At 40.8% G+C, this 20,324-nt stretch overlaps 1 protein-coding gene across 1 annotated transcript; it reads left to right on the plus strand.

Moving 5' to 3' along the window:
• The first annotated feature begins 1,217 nt into the window (after positions 1 to 1,217).
• Positions 1,218 to 18,412, plus strand: LOC137264937 (peroxidase-like). The gene is made up of 14 exons (XM_067800289.1): positions 1,218 to 1,415; positions 1,972 to 2,155; positions 2,970 to 3,099; positions 5,972 to 6,171; positions 7,052 to 7,246; positions 8,702 to 8,780; positions 9,219 to 9,325; positions 11,717 to 11,818; positions 12,113 to 12,211; positions 13,120 to 13,280; positions 15,348 to 15,892; positions 16,208 to 16,377; positions 17,443 to 17,542; positions 18,229 to 18,412. Exons 1-14 carry the CDS (start codon positions 1,218 to 1,220, stop codon positions 18,410 to 18,412), a joined length of 2,454 nt encoding a protein of 817 aa, XP_067656390.1.
• The last annotated feature ends 1,912 nt before the right edge of the window (positions 18,413 to 20,324 follow it).

Raw genomic sequence — 20,324 nt, forward strand, 5'->3', positions numbered from 1 at the left:
ACACCAGAAATGGCCTTCACAAATAGTAACCATGAGGGGTATTAAAGGATTCATGAGAACAAATGGCGATCACACACGTCCTTTCGAATCAATCGAAATAGTTGGAATGTTTCCTGTCTACATTTATAAGTCATTGCCCAAGATGTTCCTCATAATAATGCAAATTCCGTTTGTGTTAATCAACTCACTTTTCACATTGTCAACATCGTAACATCAGTAACATTCCAAGTGGCAGTTTCTGGCTCGGGGAAACGAGAAGAGTCGACCCCCTACCGTACTTCATTGATAGCGTACGTAACCTCAGCTTCAAGCTGTCTCTATGTGAGAACACTGAACGCAAACTGGTACACATGTACGGATCCCCAATATGTATATGAACTAACGAAGCCAGAAACGATAACGTCACACGCTTAATTACTGTTTGCTTGCAAGAGGTAAAATCATCTACATGTATATTATAACATCGTCGTTTTCTGTGATCTTATCTAGTTTGCATTATCACTACCGCCTTGATGACGCGAAGACGTGGCAGAAATGTATTTGTATTTGATGGAGGTTCCCGGGGCAATGATTAGAAGTCTAGTTACGTCACTCACCCATAAATATTGTGTTGTGTATTACTGGGCATCAGCGATGAGAAAAATGGAAATTTGAATCTGTTCAAATAATAAATGATGCGATTTTATAGCGTGTAATTAACAGATAAATGTGTCTTTTGCTCGTTAAATACGTTTTGAAACAAGTCGTTGTACAACAAATGGTATCTGACACTCGTTTAGTAATTTCTATGTATAATAACTTACAGAGACTGATCAACACTTTGTCAGTGGATGCCCTACCTTGGTACAAACAGTGTATCTTTAAAGACGTGATGGTATGGCTAGCTGCTTTCACTATCGTCTCCACCATTCCCGTGGCTTTGACCCCGAGGTCTACCCATGGTACGACCCTGAACATGTCCAGGGCGTCCTGGAAAATGGTGATTTCAAACTTCTCTGGAATAGGCCAATATACAGCCTGAGACGAATTCCAGCCAACAAACCTGGTCTTGTCCTAAAGCCAATGAATTTATTCACATCGTTGAATTTTCTGTCCCTTTTGACAGCAATGTGATTGGCAAGATTCAGGAAAAGCATGATAAATATGCGGACCTCGCCTTTGAAATGTCTCGCTTGCATACCAAGTACACTGTCGTCAAACTCCCCATTATTCTCCCCATGGTTTGGTACCTCCTGAACCTCGGCGCAGATCAGGAGTGTGCCCGGGTTCTCCACCGGGAGCACAGCCCTTATGACAATCTGGATATTGCAGAAGGCTGCAATGTTGGGGAGCCTCCATATTCTCTGGAAATTTCTTGGTGGGTTCGAGTAGGCAGTGTTTCCTGGGAGAAGTCCCATTCACTGTCTGAACTGCGTGTAGGGGCCCTGAGCTGATGATGAGCCTTACCGGCCTGACTGTGCCAGGATCACCCGAACCCTATCTGCTGCATTTCTGTCTTAATCTGTAAAAAATAATAATAATGGCTATTTATACTGGTCTTTTCCACACAGTTGTGCATGATCAATACGCTAACACATTATTACCCCGCATTACCAAAGCTGCCGGTGAGGCGCTAGAAGGTTATTAGTCTCACGACCTATTCCACCGGGTACCCATTTTCTGCTAGGTGAACAAACGGAATTGCGAACAAACTCATTTGCCTAAGATGAGACCGCATGTGTCACGTGTGCTTCGTTTCGGGGCAGGACCCAAGTCCTAGTAACCCTCAGGAGTCAACATGCCAAACACGGTCACCCATCCAATGACTCTCCGCGCTCAACGTTGCTTAAATTCAACTGAGTCGTGATCTGAGCTCTGTGCACAGGACCACACGCCACCAAAATGTATAATATAACACGCGCTCATTGTTTGTCTTGAAGTTAATTAAGGTGGAAAAAATTTTTGCTTTCCTCTGTATGTCCTTCACACCAGGGCGCAATGTTACTTCCTCTGCTGTTTGGATGCCAACTGGTGGTTGCTACGGCTCATCCTCGACTAGGCGGCGCTTTGGCGGATTATTTCAATCTGACGGACGCAAAACTAGAAGAACTCGAAGTACAAGCTTTGGAAATACTGAGGAATGAAACTGACTTGGATCACATCTGCGAAGATATAGGTACATATACGTAGATACATGTATTGTTGTCATTTGATGAATGAATACAAAGCTTGGTCAAGTCGTATTCACGAATGTATGTCGAAGAGCAGAAGAAACTTTACCAGTGTTTTTTGTATGCAACTGAAGTCTTGAGGAAATGTTCAATTTGATTTGTCCATTTAACCATCATTAGTTATTGCATTCACAATTAAAAGCGAATGGAGTCAAACTAAACCTGTGGTAAGAGAATGATTTATTTGCAACAATATGACCCAATCCTTGTTCGGTATTAAAATTTGTATATTTTGATAGATAGGATGTTTGAAGATTTGGTTAACAAAATACAACGTTATGAAGCATTTTGAAAAAAATGTTGCTTAATGACAGAAAATTTAAAATAAACATAACAAAACAAACAAACAAACAAACTCAGACGTATCTTTCAATCGCTCCAACGTCTGTGCTCGGATTCATCTATCAAATATTTTTTTTAACAATAATGGTTTCTTACAAGGCTCTGATCAGTGGCTTAATCGTAGGTGAGTGAGTAAGTGAGTAGTTTTATGTTCATGTAATATAGCAATATTCTAGATATATCACGGCGGGTGAACCCGGCAGTGGGTTCCATACATTGTATCCATGTAGGGAATCAAACCTGGGTCTTCGGCGTGACGAGAGAACGCTTTAACCATTTACCCTCTACAATTTCAACTCATGTTCATATTCAAGAAAGGAATGGAGGTTTATATTGTTTGGAACATTTTCTAGAGCACTACCGTCAACAAGGCGGACAGACGAGAACCTAAATCGATACGTATGATTTGTGTTGTAGATGAAGCTGCCAATCGGCTTGGCTCTACCACACAACAGCACAGCTCAATTACGTTCACGTCGGTGATTAGCAGTCGTCGAGGAGAGGAACACCGGCTAAACGTAATTTTATCGAGGCTAATATTGGAACAGTGAGTATGTTTGTCCTAGACGTTAGGGAGATATCCGTTGTCTGTATACAGAGTTTTGTTACTGATGCCCATAAAGGAAGATGTGTGGGTAAACAATATGCGTTTTTAGATTTGAGCTTGTTTGAGCTTGTTATTGATGTTGATGCTCAAAAAGGAGGAGATATGGATACGCGTTACACGTGTTTAGGTTTGAGCTTGTTTGAGCATGTTATTGATGTTGATGCTCACAAAAGAAAATGTTTAAGGATACGGATTATGCGTTTTTAGATTTGAGCTTGTTATTGATGTTTATGCCCAGGAAAGAAGATTGGCTGATAAACATTATGCGTTTCCAGGTTTGAGCTAATCATTAATAATGATGCCCAGAAGGGGCGATGAGCGGATACGCCCTGGGCGTTGTCAGATTTGAATTTGCTACTGATGTTGATTCTCAGAAAGGAGATAAGCGGTATGCGTTTTTAGATTTGAGCTTGTTATTGATGTTGCTGCTCAGAAAGAAAGATGGACTTGAAAGCATTTATTTTATCGTTTTCACATTTGAACTTGTTATTGATGTTGATGCCCAGAAAGGATGAGGTCGGTATGCATGTATGCCGTATGCGTTTTCACATTTGAGCTTGTAATTGATGTTGATGCCTGGAAAGTATGAGGTCGGTATAAGCCTTATGCGTTTTCAGACTTGAGCTTGTTATTGATGTTGATGCACAGAAAGTATGAGGTAAGGAAAACAATTATGCTTTTTCAGATGTGTGTGTGTTATTAGTGTTTTGTCAGTGCTTGCCCGAACAACAACATTTTTGAAAAGTGGAAACAATGTAATATAATGGTAGTGTATTTGTCCTTGGCATGTCGGAGTTAAACATCGTGTGTTTTCAGATTTGTGGGTGTAATTGATGTTTGGTGGAAGGGAAGAGGGTATCTGGTAAACTAAAAAATTCAGATGTTAAACGTGTTGAAAAGTTTGAAAAAATGGGGATAACTTTATTCTCATCTTCAAGTATTGGAACCAAAACTGGACCCATGGATGCAAATAATTGCTGATATTGTTACAATGTACTTGTACTGCACATCACCAAAGGACATCAGTTCAGCTCAATACTCCATGTTCATGTAGATATGTTTGCAAAAGACTTCCTTCAACTTGTAAATTCATTATGTTAGTCAGTTGAAGTTTCGTCATAAGTCCCAAACATGTGGAATTCGGGCACTGCTTCATTCCCGATCCTCTGAATAGGTTCGATGACTTTCTTGTGTGTTCTGACAATCATGTACTGATGCTGTTGTTATTTAGTTGCATTATTAAAGAGTTAGTGTAAGATGTTGCCTGCGAGCTGATCCGTCAAGCACGAACTATGTGATAGTAGTTAGTGCCCCTGTGCTAAATGGCACTCAAAATGCATGTTCACCGTCACTAAGAATGTTACCATGTATACACTCAGTTAAAACGTCCGCTCGTCACGCCGAAGACCTGGGTTTTCTTACCCCACATGATATTGCTCAAATATTGCTAAAGGCGGCGTAAGACCAACTCAATCACTTACTCGAATGTGCCATTCATCCTCTGATTTACACACAGTATTTATTTTTCATAAATACCATATCTCCATAAACACATAATTTATTCCATCAATATAAGCCAATATGAACAATGTGAAGAACATAAAGTTTATTCTTCATACCTAATAATAACGTGTAATTGTATGTACATACGGATACAGCAATGGATAACAATCGCCGCCCACTTTATTATCAGCCAGCCAGGATACTGTATACTACTGGTCGGCGTGGTTTATCGTTTGTTTTACTTTTACAGAATATGTGTGTGATCGATACTTCGGAACCAGTCACTCACAGGCAATAGCTTCCATGTATCGAAATTTCTATTCATCTATTCCTTCTTGATCGAATGCCGATTCACAGTGTTAACCCATCGCCTTACGATCTCCATGTAGTCATGATTTGAAAGAAATACATATGGTCAGGTTTATTAAATGATTAATTGATTTGCCGTTGGATGTTTTTGTGATCCGATGTTGGGATATTGCAAGGCATTCTCGCCTTTACGTGAACACCTCGTATCAATACATTTTGATAGTGATTCACAGATATAAAGATAGTTTGAATCTGGACTCTTTAAGATTTCTTAACTGAGTCGGCGTTGGTGGGCTGAAGGTCCTGAGATTCATCATATGTTCTTTAGCATATTTAAATATCAAGTCAACAGTAAAAGAAAAGTTTAAAACTGCCATGAAAACTGACTCAGTGTGTTGAGAGAAAACTTGTATTTCTTAAGCATTTTACTTATACACATTGGGTACTCTGGACGTTGCACTTGTTCGATCACTCTAGTATTGTCTGGTTCGTTCACAGACAGCCGTGAGGCTCTATCACACAGCGTCCCGCAGAAAATACTTCCATTTTAGGGTATACTCAGGGGTGGAAATAACATTAAAATTCATACAGTACTCTGGTACAGTTGCACTAGACCAGCCAAATTTCTTGTTGTTTTTTCAACTGGACACTGGTACTGCATCACGTACAAATTTGCTTGCCCGACAGAAAAAAAACGCTGGCCTGGGACGTCGGGCAATGGCTTATTTCCACCCCTGAAATGTTGTGAATAACGGGTACTTTCGGTAGGACATGACACACGTGCAATTTTCGCAGAGATTCTCAGAGATCTGTTTATAGGATTTCCACAGCAAATTTTCCCTTTACACCAAACGGAATTTGTTTCTTTGTATTGTCAACACTGGGTTTTCTTTGCACTGACGTCCTTCATTATGATTAAGCAAACTGTATTGCAGTTTTACAAAGATCGTGTGGTTGTCTCGTCATTATGGAATCGCTTCTGCCACTTTTATAATTACAGTGTTCGAACGTTAGGAACAGTGCCATCGTCTATTTTGGAGGAAGGATTTGGACCCGAGGTCTTCTGTGATGTAGGACGCGCTTGCAACGAGAAATCGCCCTACCGGACAGCCGATGGACATTGTAACAATCTCTTTTATACCAGATGGGGGAGCGCGTTCATTCCTATGAGACGCTTCCTGCCTCCGGTATATAATGACGGTGGGTGTCATTTCATTTGCAATCGTTAGGAGGATGTCGGATTGGCTAGTGAAAAAATGAAACATACAACTTTATGGATGACAACTTCCTATCTATTGCAGAGAGCGACGTTTCGATGTAGGTTCTTACATCGTAATCAAGCTACATCGAAACGTCGCCCTATGCAATAAATAAGAAGTTGTATTCCATAAAACTGTATATTTCATTTGTATGTGTCACCAACTTCTAGAATGTCGATCAAACAACCGGATGGGATAGTGCTTAACGCGTTCACTGGTCACGTCGGTTGGGTGAGTGTCTCATTTTGGTGTTTCTAGAATTTCTAGAATGTTTTGGAATGTTGTTTTTAAAGTTGTATGCCCACCCATTTACGACCCAATCCTTCAAGGAGATGTTTGACAGCCTTCATACTGGCAGGGCATTGCAATTGTTTTTGTTTGTTTGCTTGTTTTTGTTTCGATTGTATTTGTTTTATTGTTGTTGTTTTTATATTTGTTTATTTTTTGTTTGTTTTTTTTTTTTTGGGGGGGGGGTTTAATTGTTGTTGCCGCACTTACATTTCAGTTTTATTGCTGCGGTTTGTACATAACCGAGTCTGGACTTCATAATCTAGTGATCAACAGTATGAACCTCAGTATATTGGGATATAATGCTATGCATCAACCAACTCTGCGAACCTGACCACCCCGTCGCTACTTAAACACAGGTGGATGAAGACGCATTTGAACCCGGATTTTCACGGGTAGGCGTGGGACGAACTCTTAAAGGAAAACATTGACAACGGTCAGGTATTTTAATTTTTTCCCAGTTTATATTGAAAATTTTGTGAAGTTACAGGTGCATGTAACGCAGTTAATACAATATACTACTTTGACAACAGGTGTAGCTAGCCCAAGGCAGTACAGCACAACAGGAGCGAACCTACCCAGTGCTCGCACAGTTAGCACTACCGTCCACATCCCTTCAACAGATGATGACCTCAATCCCCTTTTCACCGTCATGTTGATGCAATGGGGTCAGTTCCTTGACCACGACATCACCAGCACACCCATTCAAGAGCTATCGCATCCTGGATGTAAGTTCCAGATCGTTATATGAAAACTAAATATTGATTAAATTCAAATGAACCAGAGAATGTTATCAATGAACCCATTCTGTTGTACTCTTGCTCGAGAGTATATTAATCTGTCTGACCAAGATCAGTTTCACTGATACAACAGTCACATTATTATGAGATCAGCAAGACGTTATTAGCGTTGGAGAGTGGGTAGATGGGTACATCCACATGTATCGAACTTTTAGTGAGTGAGTGAGTGAGTGGATTTAGTTTTACGCCGCAATATTCCGACTACATGGCGGCAGTCTGGACCGCACAATCCGGTCATCAAAGCAGGAACATCGATCAACGCGACTGGGGTATTATGACACGTGTTAACCAAGTCAGTGACCCTGTCCACCTGATCCGACCTGTCGCCTCTTACGACAAGCATAGGTTACTGAAGATCAATTCAAACCCGGATCTTCACGGGTTTCGCTTGGATGATGTGGACTGGCATGAGGAGGCTGTTTGTTCCAGCTGAAGGCATACTTCCAACCCATAACCGTCAATGTGTGATTTTAAGTAGCAATTTAGTTATGAAATGTTGGTTGTGGAAACAGACATTGAAACAGACACGGTATCTTCAGCCACCAAAAGCGTATTTAGAGGGTGTTTTCCCAGAGTGCCATGCCTCAGTCATTGACATTTTTCAGACTGATTGTGATATCAAATGATCAATGGTACTTCTCTTTTTAAGGAAATAACGTTGTATATCAATAAGTGACTCGTTGGTTTCTAAGTATCAAACCGAGCATTGACATGCGTTCCATGCTTTTGCACCAAAGCTTGTTATTGAAACTGGTCGGTGTTTTGAAGTGTAGGTATGCTAACGTCTAGGTCTATGTATTTGGACAACTATCACGGCATGAAGAAATATTTTTTCCGACGTGCACATTTTATCAATGATTCTAGTTTAAAATGTGAGTGTCAGAGCCCGATTACCAGATCCTGTTCGTTAACTCCTTCGACAACCATGGTACTCTAGTACCAGTTCTTTACGAGTTATCGAACTCACAAGGTGAGATTGATGGAGCATGAATGACCTATATTGGCATAATATGAGGCAAACAGAGAGGCCAAATGAGTGATGGATGATGGGGCTCCACATGAGATAAACAACAAATGGTGGAGGGTCACAAAAGCACACATGGAACAACTATAGTATCAACGTGAATGTCATCTCCACTCAGTATATTGTAAAGTCCGCTTGAGCGTTAAAAAAATTCCTGACATCGTTGCCCTATGGGCATCCAGATAACGAATCGTAGTCTGGGTAGTGTGCCATCATCTGGAGGTTTAGTTGCGTTTTGACGTTCCATCCACTGTTTGGTATTTGGTGACCCCACTTCTTTTACTCACACAACTGACTTTCTTGAAAATCCCATTTGGCATTTATATTATTTTTTTGTAAATCTGAATTTGATTTTCCAGGTATCCATGGCGCAATGATTGCTTGTTGTGAAGGCCTTGTTGAAAATGCCAACATATCGCAAGACGTTTTAGACAAAAGGTGACTTGTTTTGGTTTTGAAATACTTCATAGGAAACGTTTATGTATAAAATGTTGAATAAATGAGTAGCATGGGCAATATTTTACACCAAGGCCCCTGCTCTGTACAATGAAGCATAATTGTATATAGCGACGTTTCGGTATTGGATCGCCAGTCGTTGTCACTCCTGGCTTGATAACGGTGTCAGAATCTGCACCGAAACGTTATTTTATGCAATCAACACGTTATTATTCATAAAGTAGTATGCTTCATTATTAGCTCATTCGTGCTAACACTTGGTACCGATATTTTAATATTCGCCCTATTGTTTCTTAAGATTGTATAAATGTGTAGTCCCAGTTTCATAATAAACATAATTTGTCACAAGTGTATATGATGCGCCAGTATGGCACTCCTAAAACCTGTATCTGTCTCATATCAAGTACTTGTTTTCCACAGACACCAGTGCTTTGCTATTGACATCGAACCTGGAGACAGGCGCTTCGATTATGGTTGCATGAATTTTGTGCGGTCTGTACAAATCGAGAACGCCAACTGTAAATCAGGTAAGTGTTTTTGTCGTAACGTGCTCAGCTGCATTGAACTGGCATCAAACATTGCATGGCTATTAGGTGTAAATACATTTTTGGTTATTCTCCCTTCGTGATGAACTGATACCAACATGGATAATTACTGAAGTAGGGCCATGGTAAAATAAATTAGTAGTCTCATTATCTCCTACGTAGGATTTAGTACTTAATATCTTCTTCGTAGGACGTAGTATCTCCAGGAGATCATCGATAAATGTTAACATACAATAATCTGAAATGGTCGACGTCAATCCCCAGACACGGGGATTAGTATTAGAGTCTACTATCATGTGTTACATTATAATTAACTATAAGAGCCTACTGTTTCATTTACCATTAGACTCACGTGTTCAACGTATTGTTGCACATTTCCGTCATGTGTTGGACCGACTGCTGGACTTGACTGCAGTACTGTTGCGCGTTGCAGTTAGTTCACATTTTGGACTTTGTTACACTTTTCTATCATACGTTGGATATTTCAGAGGTCGATGAGTATAATCTGCGAGCAAAGGCGTGTCTTAATCTATCGGTGGCTGTCTATGTGTAGCTACTTGTGTATACTTATACAAACAACTATAGACAATTTATTGCCTTTTCGAATTTCGTAAAGATGCTTTAAGGACTTAGTACTTAATATCTTCTACGTAGGACGTAGTGTCTATAGGAGATGATCGACAAATGTTAACATACAATAATCTGACAATTTACACAATTTATTGCCTTGTGAATTTCATAAAGGCGCTTTACGCCGCACTCAACACTTTTCCATCCTAGTCAAGCAATCAAGAAAAAAATATAAAAAAGTAAAAGATTGTTGTATCTGAAGACAAGTAAAAGTTCTGGAGGACATGTCATAACCAGAATTTCATATCAGAACCTTTCCCCCTCACTCTGCCTGTGTGTGCGTGCGTGCATGTGTATGTATGTGTGAACACCCAAAACTCCATGACTGCAATCAAGGTCCACGTCACCCTAACGGAACACACACACACACACACACAAAAACACAGTAAAGTGACACTGCATCGGTGCCATGAATATGCAGTGTCTTGCATAACCAAACATTTCTCGACTTAATAGCCAAACTTCATAATCAAAACTTTTAAAAGGATATATTAAATACTAAGTAGGAAATAGTGTGTCCTACGTAGGCGATATTAAGTCACTAAGTCCGAAGGTGATACTACGTCCTACGTAGGGGATAATAAGACCTTCGTAGGAGACAGAAAGTCCTACGTAGGAAATAATAACTCCCAAGTAGGAGATAAGAAGTCCTACGTTGGAGATATTGACACCAAAATATTTTTCACCGTGGGCCTACTACGATAATACCTAAGTAGTTGGTTACCAATACCCGAATTAATGGGAAGGAATACCTGGGTTGTAGTGTACCCATACCAAACTGAAGTTTGAGAAAGTCTCAAACGCGGGTTAAAATAATTGTACGAATAATAATGGCTGAAAATATCTTAGTTATCAGATTACCAATCTCTGCACTGAAGGGTGAGAGTACCCGAGGTGTGGGGGTAACAATATCTGCACTGAAGGATGAGAATACGTAAGGGGAGAAGGACCAATATCTGAACTAAACAGGGGAATGCCGGAATAACGGCGAGGTTAAGAGTGATAGTACCTGCACTGAACGCTGGAAATATGTAGAAATATGTAAGTAGCAGGGTACCAACCTACGGCGAGAGTACTTGTGCGGCATGGTATCTAGTAAAGTGAAAGAATACCGGAGTTGAAGATCTAAACTGAAGGATGTGAATACCACAGAAGCAGGGTACCAATGGACGACTACAGGATAAGAGTACTTGAGCAGCATGGTATCTATATCCGAAGTAAAGTTAAGGAATGTCGGAGTTGAAGATCTAAACTGAAGGGTGTGAATGCAACATATGTCATATTTGGGATTTCACTTTCTTAGTAAAGTACGAATTGTAGTACTGAAGGGTGTGAATACCACAGAAGCAAGGTACCAATGTATTACTACAGGGTGAGAGTATTACTACAGGGTGAGAGTATCAGAAGTAAAGTGAAGGAATGCTTAAACTTAAGAGTACCGATACCTGAACAGAAGGGAGTAAATACCTAATTACTGAGGAAATGTGAAATGTGACCATAACTGAGTTGTATGACATCAAGGATGACAATCCCAGGGAAATGGTACATCATGGTCACGGAAGGGTGAGAATACGTGAGTGAAAGGTACCAGTACACCTGATCTAAATCTAAATCTAAACCTCCTGTCCACACTATGTGACGATGTGCAACCTGATCTGATCACAAACGTTTTGAGACGACTTCATGCTTGTTTGTGGAACGTGGTTTACCTATGGTCCTTGTGTATTATTTACTGATTCCCAGCCCCAGCAGAGCAGATGAACCAGATTACAGGGTTCATAGACGCATCACAGGTATACGGGTCATCACAGGACGAACAGACCAGAGTACGGGCATTTGTTGACGGTAGGCTATTTAGAACAGACTGTATAGTTCGTTTTAACTGCTCCAAATACTTATTCTTTGATAGATAATTAAAATCACCCATATGACATACTTCATATTCCTTTATCAGAAAATATGTTTCGCACAACCGTCCAGGGAAAGAGAAAGGAATTCCGTGGACAGTCCTTGTGTATGAATTATTGAAAAATACAAAACCTCCTGTCAATTTAATTTAACAAACATGTGCTCTAATAATACATACGTTTTGGCATTCGATTATGTCTACTTGTGACCGAGGAACTTCTCTACTATCAGGAAAACTGACAACTTTAGACAACGACCTCCTGCCACCTGACTTGGTGAATGAAGAAGCTTGCAGGACACAAACTGCTCCAGATTATTGCTTTCTCGCTGGTAAGTATAGTAGGGAATGAGTGAGCTAGGTTTCAGTTATATCATGGCACGCGAGCTTGACGACTTCGGTGAAATCTTGAATGTTTTATGTCCATTGTCCGCCGCCACGATGATGTTAGAGTATTGGGCGCTCGTATGCGCTACTTCCGGTATTAAGCAGGTTCGCGGCTCCGTTTGCGCGCGCCAACTTGTGATATGCCAGACGGGACCCAGTCGACGTCCGTTTTCAGATTTCCGGTGACAAGCAGATATTTAAGAACCAGGCTTGATTCCAAATTGCGATACCGCCAAATATAACTTCACTAGACCGGACCAATTATGCGCTGTCTGTCCCAGGTCCCATAGTGCCGTGACATAATAACGACCTTGTTTTTAAACTTATAACTACACCTTCTTACTTACTTAACCCGAAACCCCCCTCAGTTGCTGCCGGGAGAACGTGACTGATCAATTACACTATAAGTTGTCCACTGGTCACTGGTCCTAGAGGTTTGCGGGCTGGAGGAACATAAACAAACCTTGAGGGTACTTGGGCCCATGGCCCCCGAGGGATCACTCAACAACGTATTTATCTAACCGAACACCTGAATTTTAATTTTGAACTGTTTGAAGCACTTCTGTTGAATGCGAGGCGAATCGCCATTTGCAAACGACACAAGGTAAACGGATTTAGAGTTATCTCCCTTCCATCGATTTTCAATCGCAAAACATCGGTAATTTCCGTGCTTCATGCGTGATTCAGTGTTATTCGAGACAAAGAAGTACTACCATGAATCACCAGAAGAGTTCGGAATTCCCAGCGGTGTACATTGAAGATAATACATCGCCTGTAAGCGGGATACATTGAAAATAATATAATTAGTTTTCATTTTTGAGGTAAGATAAAAAACATTGTTCAAATTTCCCAGGTGACCATCGGGTGAATGAGAATCCCGGACTTCAGAGTATGCACACTATCTTCGTGAGGGAACACAACCGTTTAGCCAACAGACTAAAGGAACTAAACTGTCACTGGGGAGACGAAAGACTCTTCCAGGAAGCTAGGAAAATAGTTGGGGCCTACATGCAGGTACGATGTTTCTGTGAAAAATGTAGTACTGTACATAACAGATAATATCTCTCTGTTATTGCCTGCCTGAGACAAATGCAACGGTTCTTGATGGACACCTTAAGCGATCAACAGCTATGTACATCTACGAGACAGCGTGTGCAGCATAACTCTTATTGAGTGAAAACAATAATACCACTTACAACAATGGAATCCACACTAAAAACACAATCTCCTATACTGAGCCCTTTCCCAATGACATCGTGCTTCGAGTTCGAAACACCATTGTTCATTTCAAACGTGGCAAGACAGAAGAAGGGGCACCAGCCAATTTACTTTGGGGATGATCAAGTGGAAGGTCAGGCCTGTGTGTACCTTACCAATCATACTGTATCCATATACAGGGCAAACTTCGGGAAGAGTTCAGAGCTGAACACCCGTAACAAAGTGCAAACACTTATGTTGTGCCTGTCCTCTCACATTTCATTGGAAACAAGTATCGACAGCCGGACAAATCGTCATACGACAGAGCTCAGCACCTTCACTGTTCCCCCAATCGTATATATTTATGGATTCTACATTGTGCATAGTTTGTTTAACGTGCGTGCACTTTATGACATGGTTTTATTCTTTGTTGGTCTGATACTCTTGTGAAGCATGTCAAAAGCAGTCATGAAAACAGGGCATCCCACATAATTCAGAAAGAGCTAAGGATGTTGAACAGAATCTCAACGTACATGTTGATATTGCTAACGGTTGTGTAGCCCTGGACGGTGGATGTTAACCGTGCAAAGTGGCGTGTCACATTGGGACAGATATCGTAGTGATGACTTAGACGTTACAGATATACAGGTGTTATAGATGTTATAGATATATGTTATATAGATGTTACAGATATACAGGTGTTATAGATGTTATAGGTATATATGTGTCGTAGTGATTTTATAGATATATGAATTATTATGTACTTGGTATAAATATAAATGAAACGTAGTGGAAGAAAGTAGGGAACGTAGAATTAAGAACTTAGTGAATGTGTAGACTAGACAGATTGCATTACTGTACAATGTATGTAATATAAGGAAGGCTGAGCTGCGCTGAGCTCTCCGGACCCCGGGGATGACCCGCGAGGGTAAGCGGGGAGGGATATCCCGGGAGGTCCGAACGAAGTTCGGCAGTTGGGCTCTGGCCATGAAATAAACACGAAGCTACATCCCCCTGTGTTATCGTATATATAGAACAATACGATAAGTGTTCGTAGTGATGACTTTTGAAAAGGTGTTTTGTATGGTGATTTGTAACATCATGCACATAAGAAATTACAGGTTTGGTCTGAAAACAGAAACGATACTCTCCTATTGGCTCCAACATAGCAATTTTGATAGTTATTGTTGGCTTAATACGTTGGCTACCCCGTTGCACAGCTAGTGATAGACTAGGTATGACAGCGACCAAACTTGGTTAAAGAATTCAAAACATTCAAGTGTCACTCTCAGTCTGGCCTCGAGTCATCGTCAGTTCTTCACAGGATTGCATTGTCTGTGTATCTGTATGCTTTGTAGTTGCTGTATCAAATCTAATCAAACAAGGGCCTGAAGCCAGAAAGTCATCACTACGATACAGACATTGGGACGCGGGTTTTCAAGGTGACTCCCTCTGAAGGCTCTCTGCATTTCACGTGCAATGTGTCTAGAGCATCAGCCCATTTGAGTCCTTGGGTGAGTGACACGAATGCAGGTGCTCGGCGGTTTAACCACTGGGCTACTCAACCGCGCCTCGAGACGGCATAAAGACCGCGTCTATGCCAAATAAACTGCAGTCATAACTAATTTTTGTAGGTTAGGACCATTGTAGCTTTGTAAAACGTGGCCGGCAGTAGAAAACTAGTTAGTAATATCTGCAAGGTCTTCTCAATACGCGGGGGCGATGGTAGGATAGCCTTGTGGTAAAAGTGTTCGCTCGTCATGCCAAAAGCCGGGGTTAGATTCACCACAAGGGTTCAGTGCGTAAAGCCTATTTCTGGTGTCCTCCGCCATGACATTGCTGGACTGTTTCTAAAGCCACACGTGTCTATATCTTGTTTTCAAGAAAATCACCTACGGCGACTACCTACCTATTATCAACGGAGATATGATGGACCCCTTCAACCTGAGTCTCGTGCCAGTAGGCTACTCCAGCGACTACGACAACACAACTGACCCCAGCATCAGAAACGCGTTCGCAACAGCAGCCTATAGGATGGGACACTCCATGATTCGGCTATTCTTCGCAAGTTACAGTCCAGACTATGACAACCTTGGGCGAATACCTCTCAGGGAAGTGTTCGAGAATACCCATATAATTATAAGCGAAGACAACAGAACCATCGGTGGCTTTGTAAGAGGTTTGGTTACAGAATGTGTACAGTCAGTTGACTGCAAGATATCACAAGAGTTGACAGACCACCTGTTCCCTGATGGTAACAGAAGTATGGACCTTGCAGCTCTTAATATCCAGAGAGGAAGAGATCATGGCTTACCCCCTTACACTGCTTGGAGGACGTTCTGTGGAATGCCTAGTGTTGCTAATTTTTCCGGTCTTATAAATACGACCCACTCTAACGCCACAGTGAACAAGTTGAGGATGGCATACGAGTAAGTAGCGTTTTAACCCTGCAATCATCAATAATCCAGCCATATAACGATCTGTAAATAATTATGCACAGCCAACACCACTGTGTTGAAGTTTACGAGACCAACTCTGGGTATATCGAGTCATCCGAATTCCGAAACAACTGCGTTCAGGCGGGAAGGTGTATGTGTGTGAGTATGTGTGATTATTATTTATGTAACTGGAAAATTAACCAACCACTATGACACTGTCCGTGTTTCTCTAATTTCACTCCATCTGAGGGCATTGTACTGTACATTATCATGACTCATCACCAACTAATTTTCACTAATTTTCAGCGACGTGAACGACATAGACCTATGGTCAGGGGCTGTAAGTGAAGAGCCTGTGTCAGGAGGGGTCATCGGACCAACGCTCGCCTGCCTTCTGGGGAAACAGTTCCAGGCTCTTAAGAGAGGAGACCGATTCTGGTTTGAGTCAGATAATGACTACGTTAGATTCACTCCAGGTTATAACAAGTTTATCATTTTCCTGGATATGTAAACTACGGGGCAAGGGTAATATACACCCATGTTCGATAGAAGCTACAACGGGAAACAAACAAGAGAGCAGCCATATAATGGCCGATCAGCCTAGTAACTGTTAGGGTTCTTGTTAAAATCCATTTTAAGTATATATACGTCATTTTAAAACATTTGACTTACTTAAAACACCCAATATATGTTATGTATATGCATTACACGAAACTCATGTGTAAATATCGTGCATATCATATATTGAACGCATGAGAATAATCCTTTAAACGTTTCGAATTTACTTTACAAAACATCATGTGTAAACGGAACATAGTGGAATATTTTGCAAAATCTAGTTTACAACAGTTGCCTGAAGTAAGTGGCTATATTTACACAAGTGAATCTGTACGTTTGAAAGGAAGCATATACTATGAGTGTATGTAAACTACATTTCATAAATTCTGTAGCCTGCAAAGGTAATGGTTGATGTATTAACTTCCTTGGTCGCCGACAGTGAACTGTTCTTGTAAACATGGGATATTGGTGTTATTTTGTTCCCGAAAATACTGGAACAAACTAATGATATCATAGGAAACCTCGCCCCTTTCATCGGTCTCTCGCGATTAGTTTCGGTTATGAACGAAAGGCTTAATCTAATTTCATTTTCCAAGTCAGCAAGCCTAACCTCCCGATCCCATTAGTCAACTTTCACGACAAACGTCTCTTCTGCCTCGCTAACAAATGTATTAACCCTAGCATCAAGCCATTGTATATTAGATCAAGTGTGTTTTATTGTGCATGCACGTATACAAGAGACTCATTCACAAGGGGCTCATTCATCCAATGTTTCCCTTACATTCAGGCTTCTTTTATTGCTCCTGGATTAAAGCATAGCGCCACCATGTGTTGTTATGATGTCCTTTCCAGTTTTTGTAAAGAAATACAAAGACCACATGGAATGTGATTAATCATATCTGTTAACGAAGTACCTCAGACATGGTAAGAATGCAAAATGCAATCATTGTGTGTTTTCTATTAGAGCGCAATCTAATTTACAGATCAGTTGGCAGAAATCCGCAAGGCAAGTTTGTCCCGAATATTCTGTGACAACACTGACACTGTCACCATACAGGTGAACGCTTTCATCAAGGGTGACAAGTAAGTTATCCTTACGTAATATTCATAATATTGTCTTTTACTCAACTGAACCAGTGTCACTGAGACCTGTCGGTTGAGAGAAAATATGTTGTTTTCGAAATTTCGAAGTTTCTCCTTGCATCAAATATATTCTTGTCTTAATGATTTTGTTAAGATGAAACCTATTCTAGATACCAACATTTCGACAAATAACAAAAATTATTCGAAGTATCGATCAAAATTTGATTTTCCGAAATTTCGAAACTGTTTCACAAATAATTGTTAATAGATTACGAGAATTTCTGTATAAAACTGATACACCAAAGTAGCAGTATTAGGTTTAGTACTATGGTGAATATGCCTAGATTTTTTTTATTACCTTGAAACAGTTGAATATGAATTACGAAACGAAATATATATGTGGCTCTACAGAACAAGGTAATTCCGAAAATGGATTTTGCTTTTACATATGCTTTTAAAGTCATCAGGCCTAACCACCTGATCCCATTGGTCACCTTTCACTACAAACATCTCTCAAGACAAACGTCTCTGAAGACAATTCTAACCCAAATCTTCGTGAGCATATGAACCAGTGTGTAACATTTGTGAAACACTTTCTGAATAAACAGCAGATACGAGTACAAGTTTCGGTTAAGGCAAAATCATGTACATTGTGTACCATCCTACGTAATTGTTCTTCTTTTCAGAGTGCCCTGTAGCTCACTTGACACGGTTGACCTGACCCCATGGAAGGAGGAGCTGGGGTCATGGAGCGAGTGGACTGCATGGGGAGCCTGTCACAAGCATGTCCAGACACGGGAACGTTCATGTGAACCATGCAACTGTGGTTGTGAGGGACCAAATGTTGACTCTCGTTATTGTTCCTGTTGATTGTCGTTACAGGTCTCTTGGACCTATAGATTCATGGTGTATAATCTCGACCTATGTTTTCATACAGGAAATAAACTTCTCTAAAGGTTCTCTGGTAAAATACAAATCTAATTAGTTATGAAAATCCCTGATAGCAATGAGACGTTTCTAAGAGACTAAATGACGTTTTATGTCTCTGATGATTGCAGTCTATGCTGTGGTCGCTTAAATAGCACAGCAGTTGGCGAAATGGGTCGCCGAATATCCAGGAAAACAAGGACCTCCTCATTTGTTTCCGTTCCTAATGGACTCGATTGATAATAATAAAACTCGAGTAATAACCATTCGCGATAAGCATTATCATCAAACAAAAGCCGTACATTGATTAAATCAGATCGTTGGTGAACGATAAATAGTTCACTAATAGTGACAAAATACTTCGTCACAGTTCCGACAAATACATTGCAAAGCAAATTGTTGAAGATTTCATCTGGCGTAGCGAGTGTGAGTTTGTAGACGATTGGGAATAGTCTTCATGCACCTCGTCTTCATGCTCGACGGTCTGTTATGCCTCCCCTTACAAGTCACATTGCGTCAACGACGTCAGCGGTGCTCACAACATCGACGGGGATAGGCTTGGGGTTAACCATTGCAGACAATGTATAGTATTCCCAGAAATTATTGAGAATCATGTTGCGTCATGTAACTCATTACGTTTATTAACTTCTGGCGTTTTACTTACATAAACATGTTAAAACATCATCCTTTTACAGTCTCGGTCTTGTTTTAGTATTTTGTTAGACGTCCTCGCTCAGCAATGCATGCCTGAATACGCCTAGGCACACTACCCATCAAAGTTTGTAGGTAATCGTGTGACAGGGTATCCCAATATTGGACCACCTCGGCCTTCATATCTACACTATTTCTCAGTCCCTTTTGGTTTATTCTGTCCTTCATGACTCCCCACACATTCTCAATTGGGTTTAGGTCTGGGCTGTAACTGGGCCAGTCTAAAACTTGAACATTTTCGCCCGACAACCACTGTTTTGTGTAGCGCGCAGTGTGTTTTGGGTCATTATCATGCTGGAAAATCCAATCATCTTCATACAATGTTTGTGCTGTCGGAAGAAAGTGACCATTTAGAATGTCAACGTATCTTTCTTTTGTCAAGTTTCCCGTGAAAACACGCAATGGCGTCACTCCGCGAGCCGATATGCCACCCCACATGTGAAACTTCGGGCTATGTTTTGGTCGCTGGTAGATAGGTTTGACAGTATCTTTGGTCCAAATTTTCACACAATTAGGGAAAAGCCAAACAGAACTTTCATCCGAAAAGAAAACATTATCCCAATCTTGATTTTCATGAGCCCGACACCAGTTTAAACGTTTTTCCTTTTGTGCATCTTTCATCAACGGCGTGGGAATTCCACGTTTTTTCACCCAATTAAGTCGCTGTAATTCCTGCCTAACTGTTTCATTGCATACCTGAGGACTTCCTCTGCTAATCATTTCATTTCTGATGTTCTCAACACTTTTCAATTTGCCCCTACTCACAATCTGCCCAAGTCCTAGGCGATCCACAACACTGAATTTCCTAGGCCGACCTGCCCCTGCTTTGTGCTCTATCCCAGTTCCTGTTTGAATATTCTTCAAAGTTCTGTATACTGTAGACAGAGGAATACCATGTCTACAAGCTAACACTTTAGCATCAGCCTCACCCCTTTCAAAATCATCTAGAATGAGCTTTCTTTTCTCTCTTGCTGTAAATTTTGCCATGTCAACACAGGAAGCCGTCTGCTCAGACAAGGGAGATAACTCTTGACGTAATGAGCTGCCTTCTAAGCCTTCAAGAGTTGTCTCCCTTATTTAGTATGCTTAGTGCATAGTGAAAGCCCTTTTTCCAATCTTAGCATCATTAGAAAAAAAAAACAAA

Source organism: Haliotis asinina, chromosome 15, assembly GCF_037392515.1.
Source record: "Haliotis asinina isolate JCU_RB_2024 chromosome 15, JCU_Hal_asi_v2, whole genome shotgun sequence".
Taxonomy (NCBI): domain Eukaryota; kingdom Metazoa; phylum Mollusca; class Gastropoda; order Lepetellida; family Haliotidae; genus Haliotis; species Haliotis asinina.